The sequence below is a fragment of the Gopherus flavomarginatus genome, chromosome 3 (assembly GCF_025201925.1).
Source record: "Gopherus flavomarginatus isolate rGopFla2 chromosome 3, rGopFla2.mat.asm, whole genome shotgun sequence".
Taxonomy (NCBI): Eukaryota; Metazoa; Chordata; order Testudines; family Testudinidae; genus Gopherus; species Gopherus flavomarginatus.
Window position 1 is genome coordinate 242,305,406 of NC_066619.1, and position 14,098 is coordinate 242,319,503.

Consider the following 14,098-nt stretch of genomic DNA (forward strand, 5'->3'; position numbering starts at 1 on the left):
CCCTCAGACCATAAAATGAATTTTCATATTAGGCTAACTCCATGATAATGCAAAGATGGAAGGAACTGACTAGTACAGAGGACTGAAGACTACATCAGCACATTGGACTCATGTAGACTTTCCCAACAAACATCACCTCTGTTATACTGATTTGCATGTCTCTAGATCAGAGTGAAAATCCACAGAGTTTGGTACAATCTCTTGGACTCCAGCCCTATTAGGTTACCCAGAGGAATGCATAGAAACCTAATAATGGACAGCTATTCAGCTGTATGTCTACGGAGCAAACATGCTCTTGACCACAGGCAGCTAATAGTTGGCTTATGTTCTGAAGCATAAAGGTTAAAGTCCTGTATGAAATGTTATTCCAGCTGCAATAAAGTAATTGTTGACATCATCATTACCATGAATAATTAATATTCTTTTTCTGAATCTTACTAACCTTTTTGCCTCAGGACTGTCTATGCTTAGGGTTTATCAATATAATTATATTGATCAGAGGTGTGATTTTTTTTTACTGACATAGCTATGCCAATAAAAGCCCTACTGTAGATGCAGTTATATTCACAGAATCATAGAAATGCGGGGCTGGAAGGGACCTCAAGAAGACATCAAGTCCAGTACCCTGCACTAAAGCAGGACCAAACTTGACAAGGTTGGAGGGGGCATTGTTTGAAGGCATGAAGAGAGGATTTGGAAAAGATTTCTTTCAGGATGTGGAACCCAGGGGTGGCTCCAGGCACCAGTGAAGGAAGCAGGTGCCTGGGGCAGCCACTGGAAAGGGGAGGAACATCCTAGTCTTCGGTGGCAGTGAAGAACCCACTGCCGAATTGCCGCCGAAGAATGGAGTGACATGATTGAGCTGCCGCCGAAGTGCTGCCGACTGGCTTTATCTTCCCCCCTGCCCCCGCTTCGCTGCTTGGGACTGTAAAAAAGCTGGAGCTGGCCCTGGTGGAACCCATTGAGTATGGGTTGTTATTGTTTAATGATAGCCCATTGAGGTTCCAGTGAGGGGTGGTAGTCTCATATCCAAGGATGTGGTTTATGATCATACCATTGCTCAGGGGACTGAGATACACCTGAGCTGGTGGTGAACCAAGTAAACCTAGACCAACCCTAACAGGTGTTTGTCCAACCTGTTCTTAAAAACCTCCAACAAAAGGGATTCCACAATCTGCTTTGGAAGCCTATTTCAGAGCTTAACTACCCTGATAGTTTGAAAGTTTTCCCTATTATCTAACTTAAATCTCCCTTGCTGCAGATTAAGCTATTATTTCTTGTCCTACCTTCTGGACATGGAGAACAATTGATCACTGTCCTCTTTATAATGGCTCTTAACATATTTGAAGATGGTTATCAGGTCCCCCCCTCGGTCATCTTTTCTCAAGACTAAACATTCCCAGTTTTTTTTTAATCTTTCCTCGCAGGTCAGGTTTTCTAAACCCTTTATCATTTTTGTCGCTCTCCTCTGGACTCTGTCCAATTTGTCCACACATTTCCTAACATGTAGCATCCAGAACTGGACACAGCACTCCAGTTGAGGTCTCACCAGTGCCAAGTAGAGTGGGACAATTGCTTCCCTTGTCTTACATATGACTTTCCCATTAATAAACCCCTAAATAATGTTAGTCTTTTTTGCAACTGCATCACATTGTTGACACACATTCAATTTGTGATCCACTATAACCCCCAGATAATTTTGAACAGTACCATCACTTAGCCAGTTATTCCCCCTTTTGTAGTTGTGCATTTAATTTTTCATTCCACAGTGCAGTACTTCGGACTTTTACTGAGTTTCATCTTGCTGAATTCAGACCAATTCACCAATTTGTCAAGGTCACTTTGAATTCTAAACCTGTCCTCCAAAGTGCCTGCAACCCCTCCCTGCTCAGGGTCATCTACAAATTTTATAAGTGCACTTTCCACTCCATTATCATATTGGTGCAATAGAGCCGTCCACAACTTGTACCAATACAGCTTATGCCAGTCAGGCACTTTTACACCAAATATAGCAATGTCCACAAGAGGGTTTTACGGCAGAGCTCTTCAGATGTTATCATATGTTGTGTAAGGGCACATTTCTTTTATCATCCTAGGCCAGTCTATATGATAAACTTTTGCTGGGATAGCTATGTTGGTCAGAGAAGTGTGATTTGTAAGCAAAAATGTCCAGTGTAGACACAGTTGTCCTGGCAAAACTGTGATTTTGCTGGGAGAGCTTAGTTTGCTTCAGGGTGGGTAGCTGTAATAAGCTACGCTGGTAAAAGTGCAATTTTGCTAATATGAACTGCATCCATGCTAGGAGTACTTTGGCAGTGCAGTATACAGGGATAGCTAAATTGGCAAAACATCTCTAGAGTAGACCTGCCCTTAATTTAACTAAATGTCTCCTTGCCCTTGTATTATGAGAAAGGATAAATGGCACTCCCTGATAAATCTTCTCTACCATTCATTGTTTTGTAAAATTTATCCTGTCAACTTTTATTCATCACCTCTCTAAACTAAACGGCCTTGAATGTTCAATCTCACTTCACATAGAAATCTTTGCAAGCCCCTAATCATTCTTGTCAGACCATTTCCTGGACATTTTCTAGTTTGTGTTATATCCTTTTAGAGACCAAAATAACAGTATCTAGAGAGAAGGGATTCCACAGGTTTAAGTGGTGGCATTATAATCTTTTCAGTATTTTTCTCCATTCTTATCCTAATAAAACCTGATATCTTATTTGTTTTTTTTAACCGCTGAGGTGTATTGAGCAAATATTGCCCGCCATCTGACCAGGATATCTGGATCTTTGTCCAGTGTGTTTACAGGTAATTGAGAGACCATCAGTGTGTAAAGGTTCAAAGAGTTCCTTCCAATGTTTATCACCTGCCACTTATTTACACTGAATTTTATCCTCCATCATATTGCCCAAATAACTATCTCTGTAAGCTCCTTCTGAAGTTCCTCCTAAAATTCTCTAGGCCTGATTTACAAATAATTCTGTGGTATCTACAGATTTTTGCCACCACATTATTCACTTCCCCTCTCCTATGTCATTAATAAATATTATTTTTAAAATCTGCCTTATTAAGGGTCCTTGGTCAGCCCACTATTCATATCCTTATGTTAAAAATTGAACAGATTTTTCTATTTCTCTTAACCAGTTTCTAAATCCATGGGAGAATTTTACTGCTAATGTCATAACTGCTTAGCTTCCTTTATAGCCTCTTGTGATGTTTTTGAAAAGCCCACATAAAAATAATATTTTCTGCTTCTTTATCCACTAATTTGTTCTTTTCTTCAGTCTTAGAAAGGTATGATTTTCATTACAAAGGCCAGGTTCACTTACGTATTTCTAGGACTCTCTTAAATAATTGTTCAACAATTTTCCCTTGAAGAAAACAAAAGTAGATGTAGATTGTGTCTCTATCACTCAAAAAAAGTCAATACAAATGACGATACCTACCCGTGACAAGATACTTTCTAATGATTCTGTTAGTGATCGTTTAGCTTTGCTCTTCAGCATATCTAGTCTGAACCTGGGAGCACTGCTTGGCATCTCATTTCCAGTAGTCTCTCCACAAGGCTGTGAAGCCTATAATGTTTAAGAAAGCAGGTGTAAAATACAGGGTTGTACAGAACAAAAACTCACTGAAAGATTTTTGACATCTTAGTAGCACATTTCCAAGCTCTTCTAAACCAAAGCTATACTAAGCTCTGAATCCTCTTATGCACTGTGTTTCTACTGACATAACAGCCCGAAGCTTATTGAGTTAACCTACTACTAGATCTATGAATCTCTTTTGCAAATGACATTTATTTGTTAAGTGAAGTATACTGAGCACCAGGAATATTGTATTTCATAACAAAAATATGTCTCTTCACATGTTTACCTCAATGACAGAGCACAATTATATCATCTGTAAGTACATGAGGAATAGATTCAGGGTATCATGGGGAATTATTTATTTTAACACCTCAGATTAGACTTGACCAATTTATTTATTTTATTTTTCATGGCAATTGTCTCCTAGGACTTTGAGTGAGTTAGCTGCAAGAACGTACACCACTCCCCCAACTCCAATCCTTTGAACACAGGGTGCACTGAGGTTCAGGAAGACATGCAATATTTAACTCATGCCTATATATAGTACCACTAGGAACACTTCCATATTATGGATGACAGTCAACTCACAGCTGATTTTTTTTTTTTTTTAGTTAAAAGTTTAAGCTCAATTTTAGTGCTTGTGAAAGTCGGACAGCTCTGGAAACTGAACACAGAACGGGTATAGAAGCACAGAAGTGGGAATGGAGGGATAAATGTTGTGCCTCAAACCTAACCTAGTCTTCTCAACTATATGGACCAAAGAGTAATTCTCTGTGTCCATTAAATCTTGAACTTTTCTCCTGAGCTGTCAACATTACTGCCAGATATACACAGTGGTAACAGTATCAGAGATGTGAATGCATTAGACCAGTTGATATCACATGGAAAAGTGGACAGCTCTCAGGCAGCAGTAAGTTCTGGTCATTACCAACCCAGTCTGTTGACAGTTCCAACAAAATGATGCTACATCCTATTTCCAATCCCCCAAACAAAGAATTCAATCTTTTCCCTCTAACTCAACTCTCCTCAACCATACATAGCAAGCCATTTAGTCAAAAAGACCTTGCAGTTTTCTGGTGAAAAATACTTATTTCGAAAAGACTTTTTGGTTCAAAACATATTAATGTTCTATGAAATCTCTTGCAGCTGTTTAAATTTAAATTCTTCCAATTTAACAGAGAACTTGAGTAGGATTCCTCACCCAGAAAGCAAGTGTGAGTAGCAATGCAGGAGAGAATGCAAAAAAATTCAGGGTGTTTGGGTTATTCATCTTTGAGAGATGTTCCACAGCTCTGAAGATAAAAGATCAAAGTAGATATGACATTTTCTACTAAGAAGAATGGTTGGGTGAGAGGCAAATCAAGTTTGCTACTAGAACTTTGGCATCTTTACAAGCGTCTGATTATTATTTTTTGGCTTCAGGGGCTGAAAAAAACAGACTACAGCATGTCTCAGCAGCATTAAAATCACACAGTTTTTATATTAAGATATTACCTTCCTCCTTAAACACCCACTTTCCAACTGTTTTGAATCTGAAACTATTTGATAAAAATAATTGGCACTAATCCCAAATGAAAATATTTCACATCTGCTAACAAAAAACCCCAAACACTATTTCTTCCTGTCCTACCTCAGCCCACACTGCTCTTTCTAAGTCCACACATATCTGCTCAGACACGTAAATGACTGGAGAGTTGACAAATAAAGAAAGTCAGAAAACAAGAATGTGAAGCTTTCTTCCTGCTTTCTCAGCAGTGCTAATAATTAACCAATAAGCAATAAAAGGATAAGAGATTAAACACAGAGCTAGTCACAAAAAAGTGGGTGATGCCTCTCCAATTACTTCATGCTTTAAGTCTGAATACTTAGAGGGAGCAGAGTTTGAAGCCACTGCATATAGGGACTTCAATGAATCTGGAATCCCCCCCGGTGTGTTCACTGTGTACCTAGCCAGCAGGAGGAGACTGCCTGGAGCAGGCATTACAGTACATTTCCTGCTATTGGTAGATACTGAAAGAAATGTTGACCAAGATTTTCAAAAGTGACTACTGGTTTTGGGTACCTCAGTTTTGGGGTGCCCAGACTGAGTCACCTTAAAGGGGACTGGTTTTCAGAAGGGTGATGCTCAGTCTTTTCTATAAAATCTGGCCCCTTTAAGATATTTCAAGTTGGGCACCCCCAAAACTGAGACATTCAAAATCACTAGTCTCTTTTTAAACCCCTCCTCTGGTGAGAGAGAGGGAGAAGAGACAAGCTGCTGCAAGGCTAATGGCAGTAGGGAGATAGGCTTCTCCAGGGTGAGAGGCTGCTTTCCTCCCCATAGGGCAAATAACTAAACCTAAGTGTCTGTTTAGGGGAAGGATGGACACCCCGGGGCCAATAACATGACAACACACACACCGCAGCAGCGAGGGGGCAGGGAAATCTGTCTGCAATTTTTTTTCCTTTTGCTTGGTGGAGGAGACCCACCTTGGGCCTGCCCCGAGTCTTACACTGAAAATACTGACAAGTAAACACAGAGAGGAAAGACAACCACTGTCCAGTGTGGGGCTGATTTACCTCAGGCCTTGCCACCACCAGAGGGGGAAGTGCTAAATCTGGCAAGACGGGGGAGATACCTGGTCACAATACATGCATTTGAAGGGCAATCTGCCCACATTCTTTTCTAGCCATATTGCATGTAAGGTTGGTTACTTCCCAGCTGCTTCAGATTTTTTGGCTATGTCTACACTACGGATCTTAGAGCGGCACAGCTGCAAGATCTCCTGTGCAGCCGCTCTATGCTGGCAGGAAAGAGGTCTTCTGTCAGCATAATTAAACCACTCCTAATGAGCGGCAGTAGCTACGTCAGGAGGAAAGTGTCTCCTGCCGACACAGCACTGTCCACACCGGTGCTTTTGTCAGTACAACTTTTCTCAGTTGGGGGGTGTTGTTTTCACATCCCTGATTGACAAAAGTGCTAGTGTAGACAAAGCCTTAAAGACTGAACAGTAGTTTTGTCCTTCCTTTCTCAAGTGAAGAACACTGTCTCCTCTGTCAGTTCTGCAGCAATGTTTAACAATAACCTCTGTTTGCATCAGCCTCAATGATATTTCCACACAAACAAAGAACTATCCCCCATATTACCGGGCAAGCCCAGTAGTCCTTCCTCGGGATAAATTCCAGTGGGCCTGATTCATCATGGAACTCAACTGAGACTGACAGGGAGCCAGAAAATGAGAGCTGAGTCTTTTTGAAATTACACACATAGGCTTCAGCTGTAATTAGTAACTGTGACAGAATGTAGTATTTTCATATGAATGTTTTCTATATCCACTGTATTGAGAAGATAAGAACAGACTAACTGCAAAGACCAGTGGTCCAGCTAGACTGGTGCCAGCCAGTACCAGATACTTCAGAGGAAGGTGCAAGAGACTCCATAGCAGACAGTGCCACTAGTGGTTTTCTTATGCCCCAAACATAAGGGTTGATATCCTTTCCTCCCTTGCTATTAGCACATGGGATACAAGTATATTCTGACCGGACTTTCTCTGCCCACTGCTGAGTGGCTGTTGCTTCAACCCTCCAGCTCTCCCTCCCTCAGCGATTCTACTTCACCTTCACCGAACACCTGCCCCTCCTTCCCCTGGCTTTCTCTGCCCTGCCCCCCTCCACTTCACTTTCTTTCCATTTAGAATATCCCCTCCTAAGTAAACTCACCTCCCAAAAAGTCATGGGACTAAAATGACATTTGCTGCCAACCCACTGTTCACTCTGCTTCTGTGTTCTACCCCTTCCCCCAAACCCTGTGTCTGTCTGGTTTATTTAGATTGTAAGCCCTTTGGGGAGAGGCCTGTCTTTGTACTATGTTTGCACAGTGCCTGGCCCAATGGGACCCCACTCTTGGTTGGCTCTTAGGTCCTACTGTAATAAACATGTTAAATAATAAATATCCCACCAGGAAAGAGCAAAGTGGGCTTTCAGTTCAGTATTAATTTTACATTAAATACAAAGATGGAAATTTACCATTGAGAAGACAGTAGGAAAGGAAAGAGACTTTTTTTTTTTTAAATGAAGGCTCACATACCTGCTTTGCTTCCCCAACGTGAACATGATCCTTCTGTTTTTCCTCATACATGTTTCTTAGAATAGAGATAATCAACTCATTCTCTTTCTTATCATTTCTTGGTCTTATTTTTTCGTGTGTCTGTTTTTTAAAAAAGAAATTAAGAGCTGCATTCATATAGTAGCTTTAAAATTATTCCCCTCTATTTTAACTTTTGTGATGTCAAGTATGTAGTTAATCCACACTGAACAGTTTAATCTAATTGATGCTGCTGTATAATTCCACTAGAGGACACCAGTGGTTCAAGCAATGCAGCAACATAGCCAGATTAATATTTTGATGATATTTCACAAATACCACACAGTGCTGTGACTAACAGCAGATATCATCTGCTGAAAGTCATTTGAAGAATATTTTAGAAAGCATAACATTGTCATAGCTAGAACAATTCTTGATATAAATATCATTTATCAATATGATTCCAAAATAAAATTATAGTTTTACCTCTGTAGTGCATATGTAATATTTCTCTCTCAGTTATCTGACCACTTTACTATGGATCCAATTTTCATTATATAAAACTTCATATTTGTAACAAGCACCTCAGCAGAACATGGCAGGTACTTCAAAAATTAAACTTACATTTTAAATCCTGCTATTAGCTTTTAATCCTAAAGTTTTGAAGTAGTTTAAATTAGAAATACATACCCAATGCAACTGTTATATTTTGCACAAAAATATTCAGAACATTTAGAAAAAATCATTACAGTTAATAACATTAATTAATTGCAAGTATACCTGCCAATTTAGCTAAATGTTGTTTTGGTTATAGAGATACTCAGTTATAACCACAAGAGAGTTTAGAATGCATTAATACACTGGTCCTAAACCAGATACAATCTATTATTAAGGAACATCAGAGGGAAGACCAGATTAAAATATTTCTCTCTGCTTATTCAGATTTCCACCTAGACTCTAGGATTATTAGAAGAGAAAATATTTGTAAAATGGTAACTACTGTAGTACATATCACAAAGCTGAAGCTTTTTAAATTCACATAGTTCTCACAATTACACATATAATGTATGTGATATATGATGAGCAAATATCAAATGTGACTGGGAGCAACTCTGGTTACAGTAAATATTTTTAGAAAGATAATTATCTCAAAAATGGAAATCAGGAAAACATATTGAACCTTAAGGACACATTGCATCTAAAATCCCAGACCACCAAAATTTGTATTACAAAAGTGCAAAGAGACGACAGATTTTTTTGTTATGTTTTATCCAGTGGATTATTTCTACAGCCTTACAATAAAATAAAAATAATCTTCAACAGATATGTTTTAGGGACCTCAATGCAGTAAGACAAGCTTAGGTTACAGAAACGCCGGCTACAGTATCAATGCAAATGCCTGTGCTCACTTTCAGGTGATATTGTAAACAAGAAGTGGGCAGCATTATCACCTTCAAATTGTAAGCAAACTTGTTTGAGTGACTGGGTGAACAAGAAGTAGGACTGAGTGGACTTGTAGACTCTAAAGTTTTACATTGTTTTATTTTTGAACTTTTTTTTTTTTTTTTTTTACATAATTCTACATTTGTAAGTTTAACTTTCATGATAAAGAGATTGCACTACAGTATTTGTATTAGGTGAACTGAAAAATACTATTTCTTTTTTTTTTATAGTGCAAGTATTTGTAATAAAAAATAAATATAAAGTGAGCGCTGTACTCTGCCCACATATCTATTCAAGGACACTATAATAGGATTTAACTACATCACATACATCTACATCCGGGGCTCATTCACCTACACATCTACCAATGTGACATATGCCATCACGTGCCAGCCAATGCCCCTCTCCCATGTACATTGGCCAAACTGGACAGTCTCTACGCAAAAGAATAAATGGACACAAATCTAACATCAGGAACCATAACATTCAAAAACCAGTAGAACAACACTTCCATCTCTCTGGTCACTCAATAACAGACCTCAAAGTGGCAATTCTTCAACAAAATCTTCAAAAACAGACTCCAAAGTGAAGCTGCAGAACTGGAATTAATTTGCAAACTGGATACCTGCAGGTTAGGACTGAATAAAGACTGGGAGTGGTTGGGTCATTACAAAACCTAAACTTAATTTCCCCATTACTAATTTCTCCCTACTGTTACTCACACCTTCTTGTCAACTGTCTGTAATGGGCCACGCTCTTACCACTTCAAAAGTTATTTTTCCTCCCTTGGTATCCTGCTGTTAACTGATTTATCTCGCTACACTGACCTTACACTTGGTAAAGCAACCCCCATCCTTTCATGTATTTATACCTGCTCCTGTATTTTTCTCTTCATTCATCTGATGAAGTAGACTCTAGCCCATGAAAGCTTATGCCCAGATAAATTTATTAGTCTCTAAGGTGCCACAAGGACTCCTCATTGTTTTTCCTGATATGGATGAAAACTCTGAAACTGTACACTTTGTATTCTGTGTTGTAACTGAAATTAATATATTTGAAAATGTAGAAAACATCCACAAATATTTAAATAAATGATATTCTATTACTGTTTAACAATGTGATTAATTGTGCTATTAATCACTATTAATTTTTTTAATCGCTTGACAGCCCTAATTTAGATTCAGGTTGAATATCAAACCAAGCTGAAATGAAGTATCAATTCAGGAACATAAAAACGTTTTGTTTTGATCATAAGTATCAAAACAGTGTTTCACATCTCCAAACTGAATGTTCTGGCACTTGTTTTTTTCATGAAAAGTAAAATTCTCTACAGATACTTTCTGTAAAAATTTCATTAGTCAAAAATCCAGTTTTCCATCAGAAAAACAGTTTAGTCTGAAGATCTGATCAGCCCTAGAAACAATAGTGAATGACACAGAATTTAAAACAAATGGAGATTTCCAGATTGTCACTGAATACTGTAAGAAGCTGAAGAACAATTCTCAGGAAAATAAAAGCTTTCATGCTGGACACAGATTGTAAATGAAGACCGTATCAATATAACTTTTAATTTAGAAACAAAAACACGCAAACAAAAAACACACATTACCTGAACCTGCTCAAAAAGAGCAGCCTGCTCCTGGTTATTTAGTGTTGTTAGATGCTTCTGGAGTTCTAGTTTAGTTTTAGAAGGATGTAGTCCTAATAAGTGATGAACCAAGAAAAAATGAACAAGTATTATAATAAGCAAGCTTTAAACTGGTACAATACACTAATCATATGATATGCACAGAAGTTTAAATAAGAGGTCTAATCATTGCTATTTAAAGAGTTATCTGCATTAGCTTTAGCAGATGGGTGCTGTAGTACACATGAAATGAGGAAATGAAATCTTTTGCAACAAGGAGTTTTGCTGGAATAAAGTGCAGGATTAGGCTTCTTAGCTGACCTAGAAGATTGCATGAACATGTAACACAGAATGAACCTAGATTCTGCTGTGGCTTATCAACAGACTCCTTATTGAGGTTTTATGCAGTATAGGTTTTGGGAGTTTGGGTTTTTTTAAATATATTTGCTATTAACTATTTTCTCATTTATATGCCTCGCTTTATAATTTGCCTCTTCAAGAGTTTTGCCAAGATACATGAAATACTGTATTCTCCAGCTTTTTTCTTTTGCTGAATTCGTTTACTGATATTTAAAAGCATACAATCCTGTGGCTCTCAGTAGCGCTTCTTTTTCTCATCCTTGATCAAATTCCTTTTCTAGATTTTTTTTTTTTTTTTAAGCACCAACAGGTTTCTGTACTTGTTAAGCATCTGACTGTCGGGTGTATATACTTCCCCATCAAGCTGGAGGTGAACAATAATATTCAATCAGACTCAACTGTCCTTTTAGTGCTCTCAGAGTCATAGCTAGCTGAAGGCCAAAAAAGAGTACAGGGTAGTGTAGTTCTGGAAATTCTCCTGTTCCTACAGATTAGTACCAGATATGTCTTGGTCCAACAAGATATTGTGGCTTTTCATTGATCTGACAGCTGCTGCTGTCCCTCATTCACCCCAGCCCTGCCTTAAATGGCTAAATTCTTAGCTGTGAAACTTGCTGAAATGCAAAATGTTCCTGACCTCATGTCTTTGCCACTTTCTGTAGGATAGATGTAAGCTGCAATTACTTTGTTTTCTACCAGAAGTACAGGTCAAACACATTAAAAGGATCCACCGTTTGAGATCATGTTTGATAGCAGAACACCACCACCTCTGTCTGACTCAGTTCATTGACAGGACATGCAGTTCTCAGCTAGGGCAGAATATTCCTTAAAAGTTAGTTCAAAAATTATTTCCAATTCTTTTATTGTTTATAAATTCAAGAACCAAGTAATTTTCAATGCAATTATATTTAACTTTTATTTCTTTTTAAAAATTAAGTAAATACACAGTATGAATCAATTTAGCTTTTATTTGATCACTCTTGACACTAGTATTCTGATCTTATACTGTATTGAAGTTATTTCTTAATTAATTGACCAGGCTTCAAGTGTCCAAAGTTAATACAGTCCTGGGTTTAAAAACTGTGTACTCCTTTAGATCAATGTTCACACATAAAAATATTGCTCTGGTAAGTAAGTTAGAAAGAATACATTTTCAAGAGGTTTCATTGTCAATATTGCTTAATACTTACCTTCAATCTTTTCACAGAGTTTATGCAGGCATTGCATAGGGCATCCCTCACAAAGTTGGAGCTGAGCTTTGGAGGTTTGTTGCACAGCAGCTACAGTGAAAGCCTGTTTCAAAGTCATCATGATTTCATCAACCTAACGAAAACAAGAGAGGAAATCAAGACTTATGAATTAAAAGTGACTTCTGCTGCACTAAATTGGTGTTGTTTTCAACCCAACAAAGTCTTTAAAAAGGATACCTTCATTGTTTTGGGATTATGTTAGGATAATGAGCAGAGCATCCCCTGAGATACTGACATTCTGACTGTGGGTTTGGCTTTCAAAACTGATATACCTACTGAATGTAATCAAACCTCTCCATTCATTTTAATGGGAGTTCTACTTTTAAAAACAAACAAACAAACAAACAAACAAAACTCCATGATATACAACTTGACTTAATGCTTGGTGAAATATGAAGTGCTCCATGGCCTCTAACCACTCCAGATATGATGTGTAGGAGGTTATATTTATTTTGAATATGATATATATTCTAACCTCTGCCTTCAACAAAAATTCAGTTTCTCAACAGTTTTCTATCTTAAGAACAATCAAATTTTTATAAACGCAATGGAAATTAAGAGCAAACAACAACAAAAACTTAGCACCTTATGATATCAGGCCTTTAATTAGCATCTCTTACCAGGGCTTCATCTGTGCACTGAAACACGTAGCAGACAAAGTAGCAGCCACCGTTTCCTGAAGACTCTCTACAGATGAACCCAAAGTGATCCACATGTCTAATACCCTGGCACAAAAGAAGTAGTAACAAAAGAATCAGTCATGTTTACAAGTTGATTTCATACGTGTAATTATCACACCAACACATTAGACAGATGTCCAACAGCATTACAGCACCATAGTAAACCAAATATCTCATTCCATCCATATAAAAATCATCTAGCCCACTAAAGGATCTTTTAAATATATTTAAATCATAAATACTTATTTACAAATGTAACAAACTGTAATGGATCTGTTGGAGAAGAACCTGCATGGACAGACAAGCGCATGACCACATGACGAGACCAGATTAAGTTTGATCTCCAATGTATAGCAGTAAATGTTAAAACTCCTCCAAAGGCATTGCATCCACTCTAGGGACTTTATTTAGTGACTCTTCCTCAAATTCAATAGTACTTACTACTCAATTGTACTACTATTTTCAGTACATATACCTCAGAAAGAGGAAAGGTTGCAGAATCAGGCCCAAGAATCAGAAACAAAACCTATATTAAATTATTCTGGCAGTACCCACAATGTGACGGCGCCAATACTGTAAAGATTTATTTCTGTGCTTAACTTTACTCGATTTGAATAGTTCAGCTGAATTCAGCGCAGCTATAAAATTCAGCATGCGCAAAAGACTTTGCAAGATCAGAGCTTCTGATAAGTAGTGTACAAAGGCTGCAAGAGAGAAATATAATCACATTTTGTGCAATTTATTTCATAAATACAAATTTATCTGTATCTCTACCTATCCGTTATTAGTTGGTCAGTTTCATGTAGGCCTCATGCCACAAGTGGGTTTTGCATGTTAAAGTGAACCTTCCATTAAGGATGGTAGAAAAGAGGAATTTAATTTGTTAAACCAACCAGGAGCAGATTCACAAGAAAAACGTGAGTTTCAGTCAGTTATAACTAATCTGGATATTAGCAAACAAGACATTTCTCTGGTATTCCCTATCAATGTCAAATACTCAAGATTGTCACCGTATCATGAGGATCCCAAAATCATAAAACATGAATATTTTTTGGACACATATTGGCCAGGAGTACCAAAAA

The 14,098-nt window shown here is 37.9% G+C and overlaps 1 protein-coding gene across 10 annotated transcripts in view; it reads right to left on the reverse strand.

Annotated features, from left to right (window-relative positions):
* The window catches only part of TBC1D1 (TBC1 domain family member 1), a 191,815-nt gene that overhangs the window by 78,622 nt on the left and 99,095 nt on the right, over window positions 1-14,098 (reverse strand). For all 10 annotated transcript variants that reach the window (XM_050947342.1, XM_050947340.1, XM_050947338.1 and 7 more), the window contains 5 exons: window positions 12,957-13,061; window positions 12,277-12,409; window positions 10,709-10,800; window positions 7,660-7,779; window positions 3,453-3,581 (listed from right to left, as the gene is read on the reverse strand). In XM_050947342.1, the coding sequence (XP_050803299.1) occupies window positions 3,453-3,581; window positions 7,660-7,779; window positions 10,709-10,800; window positions 12,277-12,409; window positions 12,957-13,061 (579 nt within the window). The remainder of the gene's footprint in view (window positions 1-3,452; window positions 3,582-7,659; window positions 7,780-10,708; window positions 10,801-12,276; window positions 12,410-12,956; window positions 13,062-14,098) is intronic.